At 37.8% G+C, this 17,406-nt stretch overlaps 1 protein-coding gene across 2 annotated transcripts in view; it reads left to right on the forward strand.

Annotated features, from left to right (window-relative positions):
* The window catches only part of STK38L (serine/threonine kinase 38 like), an 85,707-nt gene that overhangs the window by 42,029 nt on the left and 26,272 nt on the right, over window positions 1-17,406 (forward strand). For both annotated transcript variants that reach the window (XM_078449989.2, XM_078449988.2), the window contains 2 exons: window positions 10,873-11,017; window positions 14,515-14,566. In XM_078449989.2, coding sequence (XP_078306115.1) covers window positions 10,884-11,017; window positions 14,515-14,566 — 186 coding nt within the window. In that variant the 5' untranslated portion in view covers window positions 10,873-10,883. The remainder of the gene's footprint in view (window positions 1-10,872; window positions 11,018-14,514; window positions 14,567-17,406) is intronic.

Raw genomic sequence — 17,406 nt, forward strand, 5'->3', positions numbered from 1 at the left:
TCTGCAGCCAACCTCAACATGGAGTTCAGCCAGCAGCCCATCCAGTCAGGAAACACAGCCTAAGACCCCACCCAAACAGGAGTGATTGCAGCGCCCAGACTATAGTCCTACTTAATCTGGGAGTCCAACCGTGGCACCACTATGCCAGGGAACACAACCTGTGACCACACTTGGCCAAAGGTAATTGTAGAATTCAGCCAGTGGCCCCACCTGGTCAGGGAGCCCTCTCATTGGCCACGCTTGAATATGGAACCCAGCCAACAGACTCAGGCAACCACAGAGCCCAGCTAGTAGCACCCACCCTAATGTCAGAGCGTGGGCAGCAGCCTCACCCAACTAGAGATCCTGATAGCAAGTCCTACCTGCCCATGGATACTACCAGCTGATCTGTCCAGTATCCCAAGCTGGGCTGACTGGTGAAGGTCTTTTCCTGCTGAACCTATAAAATCTGGGGAAAGAGACCAGTTACCTAAATGGCAGATACCAACACAAGGAATCAAGGAACATGAAGAGAGATGCTTGGGTGGCTCAGTTGGTTGAACATCCAACTTTGGCTCAGGTCATGATCTCATGGTTTGTGAGTTTGAGTTCCACATTGAGACAGCTCCATTGTCAGTGCAGAGCCTGCTTGGGATTCTCTCTCTCACCCTGTCTCTCTACCCCTCCCCCACATGTACACTCTCTTTCTCTCTCTCTCTTTCAAAATAGATAAACTTAAAAAAAAAAAGAAAAGAATGTGAAGAATCAGGTAAACATGACACCACCAAATGACACTAATAAATAAAACTCCCAAAAACTGACCCTGAAGAAATGGAGATCTGTGAACTATCTGATAAAGAATTCAGAATAATTCTCTTAAGTTCAGTGAGCTACAAGAATACACAGACAGACACTTAGATGAAATTCAGAAAATAATGCACATACAAAATGAAAAGTTCAATGAAGTTTTTTGATAGAAACTATTTTTTAAAAAACCCAGAAATCTTAGAGCTGAAGAATATAATGAACTGAAGAATTCAATTGAGAGCTTCAACAACAGACTTGACAAAGCAGGGAAAAAAAAAAGAATTAATGAATTGAAAGATAGGTTATTTAAAATTATCTATTCAAGAAGAAAACAAACGAAGAGTGAAGAAAGTCTTACAGGCTTATAGAACACAATAAAGAGATGCAAATATGTATTTTGAATCTGTATATTATTATGAATGCCCAGAAGAAGAGAAAGGGAGAGAAGTGCATTTAAAGCAAGAGTGGCAAAAAACTCCCCAAACTTGGGGAGAGAAATGGATATCAGATTCAGGAGGTGCAATGAATCTCAAATAGGTTGAACCCTGAAAGGGCTACCAAGACACAGTAATTATTTGATCAAAAGCCAAAGAAAAAGGGAATTTTGAAAGCAGGAAGAGAAAAACAACTTGTCAGTACAGGGATGTTCCCATAAGACTATATGTGGCTTTCTCAAAAGAAACTTTGCAGTCCAGAAGTCAATGGGATGATATATTCAAAATATTGTAAGAAAAAAACCTGTCAACCAAGAATCCTATATGCCCTAAAACTGTCCTCTACAAATGAAGGAGAGATAAAGATTTCCCCAAATCAACAAAAGCAATGCTCGCCCCTAGATCTAATTTACAAGAAATGTTAAAGTTACATTCTTCAAGCAGAAGTGAAAGGATGTTAATTAACATCATAAAAACATACAAATGTGTAAAACTCACTGGCCACATTCTTAAATGTTAGAAAATAAACACTGTAAAAATAAGCATAACTACAATAATTGTTAGTGTTATTGTTAAATTTGTTACTAGCTTCAAATCGGGTGTTATAAGCCTCCAGATAACCACAACCACAAAGAAAAACCTATAGTAGAAACACAAAAGGTTATGATAAAGGAGTCAGAGTATATTACCACAAAAAAAGGGTCATCATTCATAAAACAAGATAGCCAGAGAGGGGGCAAAGAACAAGGGATCTACAAAACAAAACAATTAACATATGGCAATATTAAGTCCTTACCTATCATTAATTAACTTAAACATAAATGGAATAAATTCTCCAATAAAAAGACACAGGATGACTGAATGGATTAGAAAGACAAGATCCAATGATGCACTGCCTACAAGAGACTCATTTAAACTTTAAGGACACACACAGACTGTAAATGAAGGGTTGGAAAAAGATATTTCAAGCAAATGGTAATCAAAAGAAAACAGGGGCAGCTATGCTTAAATCAGACAAAATAGGCTTTAAACTAAAAATGGTCAGAAGAGACAAAGTCATTATGTAATGATAAAAGGATTAATTAATTGATAATATATAACAATAGTAAAATAATTATGCATCCAACATCAGAGCACCTAATCTATAAAGCAAATATTAACAGAACTAAAGGGAAATAAATAGCTATGCAATAATAGTTGGGAACTTTAATACCTCCTCTTAGTAATGGATAGATCATCCAGACAGAGAATCAATAAGCAAATAGTAGATATGAATAACATTAGAGCAAATGGACCTAACGGACAAAAACAAAAAACACTCACAACATATGTCTTAACAAATTGAAGAAGATTGGAATTATATCAAGTATCTTTCTGACCACAGTAATATGAAACTAGAAATCAGTGAACAGGAGGAAAGCTGGAAAATTCACAAATATATGAAAATTAAACAACACACTCATAGACAACAAATGTGTCAAAGTAGAAATCAAAAGAAAACAATTTTTAAATATGAAACAACTGAAAATGGAAACCCAACATACTAAAACTTATGGGATGCAGCAAAGGAAGTTCTAAGAAGTTTATAGTGATAAATGCATCCACTAAGAAAAAAAGAAAGATCTCAAATATCATAGCTTTACAACTCAAGGAACTACAAAAAGAAGAACAAACTAAGCCCAAAGTTAGCAGAAGGAAGGAAATAACACCAGAGCAGAAATAAATGAAATACAGAATAGGAAAACAATAGAAAAGTTTAACAAAACTGTTGGTTGGTTCTTTGGAAAGGTACACAAAAGTGTGAAACTTTTAGCTAGACTAACCAAGAAAAAAGAGTGGATATTCAAATAATATTAGAAAAGAAAGAGAAGATATTACAGCTGATATTATAGAAGTACAAAGGATCAGGGGCTCCTGGGTGGCTCAGGTTAAGCGTCCGACTTCGGCTCAGGTCACGATCTCGCGGTCCGTGAGTTCGAGCCCTGCGTCGGGCTCTGGGCTGATGGCTCAGAGCCTGGAGCCTGTTTCAGATTCTGTGTCTCCCTCTCTCTCTGACCCTCCCCCGTTCATGCTCTGTCTCTCTCTGTCTCAAAAATAAATACACGTTAAAAAAAAAATTTAAAAAAAAAAGAAGTACAAAGGATCATAAGAGACTATAGTGAATAATTAAACACCAAAAAAATGGAGAACCTTAGAAGAAATGGATGAATTCCTGTAAACATACAATCTACCAAGTCCAAATCTGGAAGAAATAGAAAATCTGGCCAGACTGATAACAAGGAAGAAGATTGAATCAGTAATCAAAAATCTCCCAACAAAGAAAAGCCTAGGACAGAGGTTAATATCCGAAATATACAAGGAACTCATGTAATTCAGTATCAAGAAAAGTAAATAATATGATTAAAAATGGACAAAAGGCTTGAAGATATTCTTTGGAAGTGAGGTATTACTTTACACCTGTTAGAATGGGTATTATCAAGAGGTGACAAGTATTGGTGAGGATGTGGAAGAATAGAAACTCTTATACATTGTTGGTTGGAAATATAAATTCATATGGAGGTCCCCCCAAAGTTAAAAATAGAACTATTATATGATCCAGTAATTTCATTTTTAGGTATCTGCAAATGAAGTGAAATCATTGTCTCAAAGAGATAGCCACACCCCTCTGTTCATTGCAGCATTAGTCACAATAACCAAGACATGGAAGCAACCTAAGTGTCTACTGATAGATGACTGAATAAAGAAAATGTGGTATTTCGATATAATGGAATATCAATCAGCCATAAAAAAAAGGACATCCTGACATTTGTGACATGGATGGACCTGGAGGACATTATGCTAAGTGAAATAAGTCAGAAAGAAAAAGACAGATACTGTATATCACTTCTATGTGGAACCTAAAAAAATATTGAACTAGAAATAGATTGGCGGTTGCTGTGGGTTCAGGGGTGGGGCAGTTGGAGGAGGAATGAGGAAAGGTGGTCAAAGTGTACAAAATGTAAATTATAAATTCTGGTGATGTTCTGTACAGCAAGGTAACTATAGTTAACAATACTGTTTTGTATATTTGAAGGTTGCCAAGAGAGTAAATCCTAAAAATTCTCACCACACACAGAAAAATTATAACTATATGATTTGATGGATACCTAACCTTATTGTAATTATTTTATGATGTATGTATATGTCAAATCATTACTTGGTACATCTTAACATTATGCAGTGTCAATTACATCTCAGTAAAGCTGGAAGAATCCACACAAACAAGCATAGATGGTATATGAGAAAGTCATCTCATGGTAGCCTGGACCAGGAGGGTTTGCCCCTCTAAATTATGGCTTTTTTCATAGAGGGAATATATACATTATTTTAAAGTTTCCATGTCTGATTTACTTGGGAAAATTGAACATTTTCCAGAAGTTAGCTATTTTTATTTATATATTGTCAATCAGTATTATTCATTCATTATTAGGGTTCTTATTTTCTTTTTACAACTTTAATATTTAAAAAGCTGTTATATGGTTTTAATAAATTTTAAGAAATGAATTTATTTTTAGCATATACCTTTATACTTCAGTATACTTTTAATACACATTGTTATTTTGCAGTTTTTCCCCCAAATACTGTCCTTTAAATCTTGTTTGAGGGGCGCCTGGGTGGCGCAGTCGGTTAAGCGTCCGACTTCAGCCAGGTCACGATCTCGCGGTCTGTGAGTTCGAGCCCCGCGTCGGGCTCTGGGCTGATGGCTCGGAGCCTGGAGCCTGTTTCCGATTCTGTGTCTCCCTCTCTCTCTGCCCCTCCCCCGTTCATACTCTGTCTCTCTCTGTCCCAAAAATAAATAAAAACGTTGAAAAAAAAAAAAAATTAAAAAAAAAAAAATCTTGTTTGATATCCATATATGTATATTCTAAATTTTTGTGTAATGATGCCTGGCACGATTTTTATTGTGATTTCTTTTGAATACATTTCTTATCAGTTCAAAGATCAGACAGTTACTCATCTGTATTTTCTTGTAATTTTTTTGAAGTTTATTCTTTTTACTTTATTTCCTGTTGTTGGGTTTTTTTTTTTCCTTTTTAGTTTTTATGTTCGCCCTTTTGAACCATTTGAAATGTATTTTGCCCTTTGGAATGGAATGAACATCTGACTTGCTTAAATAGATAACCAGTTATTTCAACACCATTAATTGAATAATTCTTCCCTTCCTTCCACAGTCTATGATTAGATTTCCTCATGAAAAGGCCAATTTTTTTTTTTTTTTTTTTTAATCACAGGATTCTTAGGTATTTTATGGATGTTGTTCTTTATCCCCTTCTCCTTGCTACTTTTGTGAACAGGATTATTTTTCATTTCTAAATGTAAATCTTTAGAATTATCATTTTAGGGGTGCCTGGCTCAGTCAGTTGAGTGTCTGACTTGGGCTTGGGTCATGATCTCACAGTTCGTGGGTTTGAGCCCTGCGTTGGGCTCTATGCTGAGGGCTTGGAGCCTGGAACGTGCTTCAGATTCTGTGTCGCCCTCTCTCTCTTCCCTTCCCCTGCTGCACTCTGTCTCTCTCTCAAAAATAAACATTAAAAAAATTTTTAATTATCATTTTAAAGCATACATTTTGGGGTGCCTGGCTGGCTCAGTTGGTTAAGTATCCAACTCTTCATCTCAGCTCAGGTCTTGATCTCAGGGTCATGAGTTCAAGTGCCATGTTGGGCTCTGTGCTAGGCATGGAGCCTACTTAAAAAAGAAAAAAAAAAAAAAGCACAAATTTTAAACTGAGTCTGGTAACAACTTAGAATCAGACGAACTTATTTTCTTTCCCTACCAAGTTAGCTCTTCTTATAATTCCTATTCTTATTGATGATATCACCATTTACCCACTTATCCAAATCTGAAACCCAGAAGTAATTATAGATTTCAGTCTTTCCAGCTAAATATCTGAGCCTCTACTATCTTAAATTAGGCCCTCATTGTTTTATACTAAGCCAAAGACTGTAATTTCAAATGCTTACCAGAAGCAAGTAGGTAATAAGATGGGTGAAGGATGCTGGGCATAAGGGAGTAGACAGTTGGTGGGCTTTGGCACTATGCCCTGTCTTGCAAGGGGGCTGCTGCTTCTCTGTTCCAGGCAGTAATGTGGGCTCATATTTGACCAATCTGATTTTTCAAGAAGAACCAGAAATCTGAGTTCTTATGTGAAATCTTCTAAGTCACAGTGCAAACCAAACAAAATATGACCAGAGCCACAGTCTGTAACCCATGACTGTTACTGAGTCCCCCTAACCTGATTTATATTCCTTCCATGTAATCTCCTCCCAGACTTTTTGCCAACCTCCCTGTACCAGCACAATCACGTGAAGTACCAGTCAGATGGGACTTCAGAGGTGGTTATGTAACCCAACTGACATGAGTTTGCTCCTTGGTGACTTACAGATAGAAACTACAGTGGGTGGACTTGTCATACAAAGTAACTATATTTGCAGCAAATAAAGAGACCATGGGGGAATAATGTCCAAAGCTGTGATTCCCCAGGCAAGAGTGAATGAGTTCCTTTTATTTAGGGTTAGGGTGAATATTTAGAAAGGGAACCCTTGTCATCGCATGTGAAGTGGGCATAAGGTCACACATGTGCCTCAAGGAAACATGCCTAGACATGCATTATAGGTTCTGTTAGTGAGGCTTGTGCTCCTCCTCGGTGGAGAATTTAGCATTACAGTGAGGTAGAGGTCACTGTCAGTCACCGCATGGTCCAACTGCGCAGGTGTAAGCCAGTGGTTAAGCTCAAACTGGTCTGGGCCTCCGAAGTTCTTCCCCCTGGCAGTCGTTATAGCTTGAGGGGTAGTTTTGGTTTCCATCAATGGATGCTGTGCCCTTTGGCTCCTTTGCCTGAGTGAGGAGATAGCTGGAAAGAACTTAAGGAAAATGTGGGACAAAGGTGGGTGGGCACATGCAGGTGGGCAGTAAAGGTCAGGTCTTAGGGTCTTGTTGCTGACAGGAGGATTAACTGCATCAAAACAAGGAACATTCTTAGAAGAGTTCTTGCTACTTGGGTAAACACTGAGTAATGTTGTTTGTTGGCTGTCACTTTTCACTTAGTTAAAAGCCCATTTGTGCTTAGGGTAATTTTTAACATGGCAAAAAGGTATTTTATCATGACTTCTAGCTGTCCTTCCCCCTTCATCTCCTGCTATTTCACTGAATATACTCAAGCCATCTGTGTACTCACGTGTGTCGGTCTTTTTGGTGCCCTTCCACCTCTCCCTCCGCTGCCCTGTCCCTCTGACTTGTGAACCCTTACTCCTCCCCACTCACCCCAAGTTGCAGTTCAAGTATCTCCTCCTCTGTTAAACCTCTGACTACTCTTAAACCCTTGCAGAGCCAACTTCTCCCTTCTTTGTGTCCCTGTAAGATCATGAATAGGACAGGGACTCTATTTTATCCTTCTTCGTATTCTCAGTAATCCGTGCAGTGCTGGCATATAGTGTAAATTTGCAGTAAATGTTAGCTGGAAAGACTACAACTAGTAAAATTTAGTGCTGGGCCTGGAATCCTCACCTGAGTGAATTTCTTGCTCTTCAGGTTATACTGCCCAGAGAAAAGAAGCTGTGGCTGCTGTGTCTTTAGGGACCTGGTATGTGCGGTATCCAATCCGTTGTAGCCTGGGGCTTTTTGGTCGCAACTAAATGAGTGTAGAAACAATTGTACACTATAAAGCAATACAGTAGCGTTAAGGATACTCTTTCCTCTGATATGTAGTATGTGGCAACTAGGGTGAAACCCCCAGTTAAATAGTATGTTTTGCCAGTCAGGTAAAGCAGTTCTGTTTTCCTACTTTAGAAGCTTGATGGTAAATGGTTGGAGACACCACATCTATTTATAGGTAGCCTGAGTGCCAGATTTGTTATCTCCTTTCCCCAGGCTTGATAAACGAAAGAATGTTGGACTTAACTATTGGTAGTGTCTCCATTAATGAATAGGGGAGTCTGGAGAAAACACGTGAACAGGAAATTCAAGGGCACCTAGTGTTGTTTTTATCAGTCCAGGAATTGTAGACTTGCAAATTGTATCCTGTTCTTTTTCTGAGGAAAGAAAGAGCTTTAGTAATAGACAAAGAACAGTGTTAAATCCATTAGAGGAATAAATTTGCAATATAATAAGTGCCACTCATCTAGATCATTCTTTGTAATAATTTGGTCACTTCTGTTCTTGGTTTTGTTTAATTTGGAATTTTTAAAGCCTATTTTGTCTGGCTGGAAGGAAAGAATTTTTTCTTCTTTTTAAGGCTACTTTTTAAAAGATATTATTTAATCGAGATCAGGGGTGGGATATTTGCTTTTTCTGTAATTGTATCCCTCAAGTAGGATTTGTTTCTGAACGTTAACATAACACTAATGATTCTGTAGTTTTTAATCCAAAGGAAACTATTATATGTGAAAATATAATTTAAAATCCATTAGAGTTGAGTTGTTATCATCATTTACTGAATGCCTACTGTGTGCTCAATACTTTGCCAGTTGTTGAGTAGACACAGGTTTTGCTCTGCTTTGGTTTTTAAACAAAGTATACATATTTGCAGGTATGTATGTATAACTAATATGGAAAGTATTAATCATGATCAAATTATATAGTTTGTGTGTGTGTGTGTGTGTGTGTATACACATACACATACATTCCATACATACGGAACTTGTTTTTCATTACTTGGTATCCACCTTTGGGTTTTGGAGTTAAATTCATTACATCTTTTTTTTTTTTTTTTAATTTTTTTAACGTTTATTTTTGAGAGAGAAAGACAAAGTGCGAATGGGGGAGGGGCGGAGAGAGAGCGGGAGACAGAGAATCTGAAGCAGGCTCCAGACAGCAGAGCTGTCAGCACAGAACCCGATGCGGGCTGAAACCCACGAACTGTGAGATCATGACCTGAGCCAAAGTCAGACGCTTAACCAACTGAGCCACCCAGGTGCTGCCGTGCCATGTGACTTTTCTAAGCTTCAGTTCTTTACCTTGCAGGGCTGTTGTAAGGAGGAAATGCAGTCATGCATAGAAAGTGCCACTCTCTTGAATCCTCTGGAGGAAAAGGGGAGAAATCAGTGAATAAAATATCACAAAATTCCTGATAGGCACGACCATTCAGTGTATGTGAGTTGCCTTTGTTTATCGTGCAAAGCTAATTTGATTTGCTGTAGGCTGTGAAGAGACATGAATGATTTTAAACAAGTGACACAATCAACTTCTTGTTCTAAAAATCTTTAGAGTAGTCCACAGAGGAACAAGTTTGTGAGGCTAAAATAATAATGTTGTATTTGGACATAATGACTTTAAGACTCTTGTAGTACCTTGAGATGTAAAACCAATAAGAGGGCAGTGGAACTAGGAATTTGTCATAGTTAAACTTACTATTAACCTGCACTTGACTTGATTGATGTTGAAGAACAAGAAAGGTCTTTTGGTCCATTCCATTATCCCTGGAGTCTACTGCAGTTCAAATCCATACACAGAGGTCTGTATCTTCATGTAATTAGGGAGAGGTGGGTGTTGGGGTATAGGTTGGGGGAATACTTCCCAGCTAACAGTGCAATGTTGGGTGCTCACTGTTGGCAGTCTGCATCTTCTCTAGGTCTGTTATGATCTCCATCCAGATCAGCAAAAACCTCCTTAATGCATGGAACCATCCTAGTCTTTTTTGGTCCAGATGTAGACTGTAGTAGGCAAGTTTCTTACGGTCGGTACCACCCACTGGTAGCAGCCATCACAGTTCAGTCTGTGCCCCCTGTGAAGCAGTCATTTTGCTACATTCCTTATCTTGTCTAATTGTCCAATTATCTTCTTCAAACCAGTACTATGTTTGGCTTGCCTGGTGGTTTTTCAAAGATGGCACTTGAGTGACTAAGTAGACCGCAAGGCCCAGTTAAGGCCACAGAACATCCCTATTGTCACCTGGCTTGATTCATACATTTCTGTTTTCTGCCTGGTTCAAATGAGTATCATTTGAAAATGAAATGGACCTTATAGTCTGGAGATGTATACTGGACCTTGTTATAGAGCTATTTGAAATGACATAGAATTCAGAATGAAATAGGGCACCCTGGACTCCATCCAAAGGGGGCTTGTTTTGAAAAGTTGTTTTCCCATATAACATATACATAAGAATTACTTCAGACTGATTTTGTGTGCATATTTGATCCACTGCTTCATGTTTCATAGAATTTATATTCTAGAAGTTGCTTCTTACTATTTAGCTGAACTACATTCACTCTTAGGAGACTTAACATTGAGTGCAGGCATATGTATTAGCCAAATCTTGTGGATTTTTTTTGCAGTGATCAATAAAACAACAACAAAATACATCGAACCTTTCTTGTTCTGAATGCTTGTTGACTACAGCCTTTTGTATAAAATGTGTCCATGTTGTGTGTGGATTGGTGCTTCCTTACTCTTATTCATCCCTGGTTTTGCCAACACAAAATTAATTTCTATTGCTTTGGGAATAGTGTATCTTCCTCTTTCTTTACTAGCACTGTCTTCTTTATAATGTGGAAAACTTGGACGTTTTAACTGTTACAGTAAAGTTTTGCTTCGTAGGAATTAAACCGTCTCCAGAGTTTACTATGAGGGATAGAAAGTGTTTTTCTACTGAACAATTTGTGTTTATATGTTGTTTCAGTGTCTGTTACTATGGCAATGACGGCAGGGACTGCAGCCTCCTTTCCTATGAGCAACCATACCCGGGAAAGAGTGACTGTGGCCAAGCTCACGTTGGAGAATTTTTACAGCAATCTAATTTTACAGCATGAAGAGAGAGAGACCAGGTATAGTAAAGGCTAATCAGAATTTTCTGTTTGATTTAAGAAGCTCTTATGCTGCAAGTGGAGTGTAAACACATTGTCCATTAATAATATGAATATTGTGGGTCCCTGTATGCTGTTTTTAGGTTTCCTCTACTGACAGTGCCTCTAATTATCTTAACAGAATGGTTTCTTGTCCTCTGCACCCATATCCTTCTATCACATGTCAATGATATTTTAAATAAAACATTCCCAGCTGTGAAATTATAATATATCCTTATACTATAGGAATAATTAATTCTAATCCAAAAGCATGTATAGTGGGAATGAGGGTGGAAGAATAAAAACATTAATGACGTGTTATTCTGCCTTCAGAAAACTCTATTAAGGCAGGTAATGCACATAAATATTACATGACAGAAGCATCACTAAGAGAAGGTCTAAGAAGGCAGAGATTGCTTTTGAGTAAAGCAACTGGGAGGGCTTCATAAACGGTGATGGCATTTATCAGAGCTCTTAAGGAAAGTATTAATCATACATGCAGAAAAGGGAGAAGGAAGAGATAAAAGAGCAGGAGGAAGGATATTACAGACAGAAGAAATCATCCTCAGTGCTGGGTCAAGCAAGAGTCAGTTTAGCTCATGCTGGATTTCAGCATTTCCTGGGACCCTTGACTGCTTTGTTAATGTAGATATCCTCATGGGAGTAGAGAGCCTTGAAGATTTTTGAACAGAATCAGTGATCATGGGTGTTTCTCTAGAGGAGTACTTTAGTTGTGATGTACAGAATGGATTGTGGGTAGAGAGAGAAGGAACAGGAAAGGCTAATGATGTAGTCCCAGCATGTGGAAAGGAGGCTTGAATTAGGATCATGACAACAACAGTAGAATAGAATTTAGAAGTGAGAAAGATTGACAGAAGTGGTGACTAGCCAGAGACGAAATGTCAGATAGGTCTAACTACATATCAGACAAGCTGAACAGAGAATTGAACTAGAAAATAAAACTTCAATAATTATTCAGAAGTCAACTGGAGACACAGAGTAGGAACGTATGAAGGAGAGTTAAATATGGAGCAGAGTGAGGAAAGCTAACGTATCTTTAACCAAAGTTCCTAAAGGAGGAGAAGAAAGGGGTTGGAGCAGAGGCAGGTTAAACTAAGAGTTCACCATTGGCAGAACTTCCAGAAGATTCAATTTAGGCTGAAGGAAGGTGATCACAAACAGAGCTAAATATAAATGTGTGGATAAATCTCAACACAAATTGTATGAAAACAAAAACAATGATGATAAAGTCTTATACATTTTTTTTAAGTAGATTAAAATATTTCCCAATGATAGGCTCTCAGGAGGGAAGTCAGTGGAATTAAAGTGTTGCTAGAGATCTGTGTATCTCCATGATAGAGATACGACGTACAGAGGAGTAGAGATTGATTCATTTCAGACTAACAGAGTTTGTAACTTCCAAACTAATGAAAGGAAAATAATGAAATGAGGAAAACAAAACCCCAATTGAAAATAAGGCGAGGGAAAAAGCAAAGCTGAAACGCCAAAAAGTCGACACAAATAGAGACCACGCAATCAGTTAGAAACGAATGCAAACATATGAGTAATTACATTAACTGTAAGTACAATGAAAGTCTCTGGAAATGATCCAGTCGCCAAGGAGAGTAAACGAAGTAGAAGAGAACCAGGGAAAGAAAGACTACTTTTTTAGGAAGCAGACACTTAAGTTATGCATCAGAATTTTGAAGGCTTGTTGTCTTTTCTTGATGAAATCTTTGAGTAATTCAGTTTTGCCCTCTATTTCCAAACAAAGGAAAGTAAAAATAAAAGTATCTGCTGTAACTTAAAAAAAAAAAAAAGGCAGTCGCAGCTTGGTGCCATGCAAGTCATATTAAACAGTTAGCTTGTATTTATTAAAAGCTTGGACTTTAGGATTACATGTGATAAATTTTTAAGGCTTAACTAACTGGATAAATATATAAGCCAAATAGAGTACCAATCAGAACAAAACATCAGAGCATTTAGGAAGAAAACTATTTTCTTTGAAAGGTGCACAGGAAGTCACAGGTCTTCACGTTTAGATATGGTGGAAACGTACAAAGGCTACTGCCTCTCTGTCCAGAGTCAGGGATAATTTCATGAAAAGTTGGTTTTGGCAAGGATTGAGGAAAGGGGACAGTAGAGATGTGACAGAAGAGTGAAGTTGCTTGTATATTGATAGGCCATCCCAGATGAATGGTCCCTTACACTGTGGATTCTCTCTACAGAGGAGAAAGCTCAAAATCATTCAGCAAGCAGCCTTGCAGCGCCCAGAGAGGCATGGTAGCAGGCACAGAGCTTATTCCATTCTAAGGGTTGGGCTTAGAAGAACAGTGTGTAAATAAAAGATTAAAATCAGTATGATAAGCACCAAGATGTCTATTACAAATGTTGACGAAGTAGGCAGAGAACATGTCATTATGTGTCGTTGCCATTGGGGTGCTGATCTATGAACAGGCTTTAGATATTTTTGTTATGAATTTTCCATAAGAATGGTGAGTTAGGAAAGCGCCTACCTTCAGACATATTATCGTAAAGGACAAATACTAAAAAATGTATTTGATGATTTCAATCCTCAACCCTTAGATACTCTCCCATGTAGTTAAATCCTGGAAAGTCAGTCCTATTCTAACATAGTCCAACACCAATTAGGAAGAGTACTCTCAGGTTCATATTCAGGAAAAACCAATATGATAGAAATAAAATGCTTAATATTCTGTTGGAAATGAGCTGCAAAATTTGTATCAGAGCCATCTCCCTAGTTCCTAGTGACTTAATTCATCCAGTCATCCCGCCTTCCTCCCCATCCCCACAGTGCTTAGTTTAACTTACTTCAGTGGTGTCATTTAAAAATAATGAGTACCTGAACTTGACTATACCTAGAAAAGCAAATCTTCTGGTGGTTAGTGGGTTTTTTTATGTACATATATGACTCCAGTTTTCAAAGAATTAGAATAAAATACACTCAATTGCATTGAACATTTTTCTTGATTAGGAAATCAAGCTTAGACTTGAAATGAAGGACTTACACAAGCTCAGTTAGCTAATAAGCTATTAGAATTGGGATTCAAACAGGGATATCCACCTTAAATATTTATACTTTTAGTCACTATAGTTACCTTTATATACTTCCAATATAAATATTGATAAATGTTAATGATTTTGGTGGTTTGAATATTAGATAACAGATTTCCCTTATTAGAACATTAGTCATCTTTGCTAATCATTGATTTAAGCAGCATTAAGAAGGAAATTTTTCATTTGGCCAGTGTGAGAAAGTGATTTGAAATCTGGGTTGGGTTTAATTTTGAGAAAGAAAACTATTCTTAGTGATTATTTTGATTCCTCTTTAAAGACTTTTTTTTTTTTTTTTTAGCATAGCAAACTGAAGGGGTAAACTCAAATAAATAAGTGAACATTTCTTAAATTGGAATAGTTAGGAATGTATTTAAAATTTAAATTATTTTTTCTTTGAAAAGGCAGAAGAAATTAGAAGTGGCCATGGAAGAAGAAGGATTAGCAGATGAAGAGGTAATGTTAGCTGTAATTACTGTGACTGTAGGTAACAGTACTCTATACTTGAAAGTTGCTAAGAGCAGATCTTAAATGTTCACACTAAAAAAAAAATTACTTATGTGAGGCAATGGATATGTTAACAAGCCTTTTTGTGGTAATCATTTTACAATATATATGTGCGTCAAACCATCGCGCTCTAAGCTTGTGTTACGTCAATTGTATCTCAAGAAAGTTGGGGAGGGAAAGACTAATTACTGTATAATGGCAACCCCAGTGTCTTTGTCCTCTATTGATATCCGATGATTTTATAACTTAGGTAACATGGATTTCATCATTTGAATATGGACTTCTTTGTTGCTATGATGGAGATCTTTAAAGAGGCAGCTTTTTTTAATTCCAAGAATATAGATTTAGTGAACAGTATCTATAGTATCCTGAGAGCATGGAACAAGAAGAGAGGGCTCTAAGAAGAATCCGTGAATTGCCAGATCTTCTCACATTTTTTCCTGAATATATCTTAAAACCCTCTAGTTCTCTAGTCCAGTGCCTCTACCTTACTTTATTTTTTTCAAGTTTATTTATTTATTTTGAGAGAGACAGAGACAGAGACAGAGAGAGCACGTGAATGGGGGAAGGGCAGAGAGAGAGATGGGGACAGGGGATCCAAAGCAGGCTCTGCGCTGACAGCAGAGAGCCTGATACCGAGTTTGAGCTTGAACTCATGAGTCATGAGATCATGCCCGGGGCAAAGTTGGACACTAAACCGGCTGAGCCATCCAGGCGCCTGCCTCTACCCTACTTCAGACTACTGTGTAGTTTACTTAAAGAACAATTGCCCCCAGCTGGTGTCTTCCCACCTCCAGGTTTTCTGCGTACACTATCCAGAGTTTCCTGTCTGAAAACAGGTTTGAGAGGCGCCTGGGTAGCTCAGTCGTTAAGGGGCTGACTCTTGATATTGGCTCAGGTCATTATCTCCTGGTTACTGGGATCCAGCCCTGCGTCAGGCTTCAGGCTGACAGTGCAGAGCCTGCTTGGGATCCTCTCCCTCCCTCTCTGTTCCTCTCCTTCTCATGCACACATGCACTCTCTCTCTTTAAATAAATAAACTTAAAAGAAAAATAAAAACAAGTTTGATCACATCACTCTTTTGCTTAACACCCTTCATGGGCTCCTAAGTACTCTCAGATAAGGGTAGACCCTTGAACATTAATGTGCAAGACCCCTCACAGTTTGGCCTCTGCTTTGTCTCTTCACCTCGTCTCTTGTCACCCACCTCCATGCTGACCACCAATATTGTGTTACTTTAACTTCCACACTCTTGCCTGTGGACCTTTCATCTGCATTTCTGCCACTTAGAAGTTCCTTACTCCTGCCCAACTCCTCTTATTCTTTAAGAAGCTCTGGGTCTCGCTTTGGGCCTCAGTTCCACTGGGAAATCTTCCCTAATATCTTGGGGTACTCTTCCCACATTCTGCATTAACAGAATATTAATGTGTCCATGTGTCTGTGTCCATGTGGCAGCCTAAAATATCTCCCCACAGTAGAAACTCCATAATGTCTTACTCAGCTATATACCTCCAGAGCTGGCAGGGGCTATAAGAAATAGTTCGTGAATAAATGAACAATGACCTTTCCGTCAAGGAGTTTACTGACTGGAAGGAGAGATCATGTATGTGTGTATATAAATATATGTATACATGATAGATTTTGGCAAACTTTAAAAATACAGGGATTTCCCCCCACCTAATTCAGGGGATCAGAAAAGGTTTGGGAAGAGGTAACAGTTGATTTGAATATTAAAAAAAATAGGTAGATTTACACAAGAATTAATAAATACATATAAAATAATGCAGAACAATGAACTATGAAGGATGCAGTAGAGGAAAGAGCACGGTAAACTGACACCATGTAGTGGAAAGGCTAGCCTTGGGATAGCTTACTGAGCGATGTACGCTTTATTTTCTAGGCAGTAGGGGGGTACAACCTAGATTAATTTGCTCAACAGTTTCAATGATCAGAAAGGAATTTCTATGTTCAAAGAGCAGTCTAACAAATGATGACTTGAAAGCAGTTATTTAATCTTCCCTGTACCTTTCCTAGGACTTTACCTGTATTTTTCTGTTGGAAATGTTTAAGTTAAATAAAACATATTTAGTGATTTGTACTACAGGTGGTTACTTTGTTAATCAGTTGACTCAACCTAGAAAATCTAAATTATTTACATAAAATTACTATAATATTTTAAAAACTCATTTAATTTATATCCTTTACACTTTAAGTGAGAAAGGTAATGGTTTCGATCTGTATTATAACCTATAGAGAAAAAATAAGGCCAAGCACATCTGTCCGCACATTTATTTATTAGTATTAATAACTTTCTTATCCTTAATAATCATATAATTGTATTAATGTACATTGTACATCATTATATTGATACAGAAATCTCAAGCATAAGGTCCTAATTCAGAATTTAGAGGGAGAAATTATAAAAACAGATGCCCAGGGGCCAACCAGATAACACAAATGAAGGAAGCTGGCCGGCTTGGTTTCGCGACATCTTAGGTTATATGTTCTTTTGACCCAACACACTTTATCTGCATATTCAACTCCTAAGAATATTCTTTCACTTCCACAAAGAAATAGATTCTTTGTTTTTCTCTTTCTAAAATATTTGGTCCTCCGCGTTTATATTTTGATAGAGACATACGACCTTTCACTTTACTAAAAGAGAACAGGAGCACCAGTCCAATTCTGCATGTCCCCTGATGACTGGCATCAGTGGTGGATGCTGACAAGTTAGAGACCTGATGTCTATCGAAGGGGGAGTGACTGCCACTTTGGCCGAGTGTGGCCAA

Source organism: Panthera onca, chromosome B4 (assembly GCF_046562875.1).
Source record: "Panthera onca isolate mPanOnc1 chromosome B4, mPanOnc1 haplotype 2, whole genome shotgun sequence".
Classification (NCBI taxonomy): Eukaryota; Metazoa; Chordata; class Mammalia; order Carnivora; family Felidae; genus Panthera; species Panthera onca.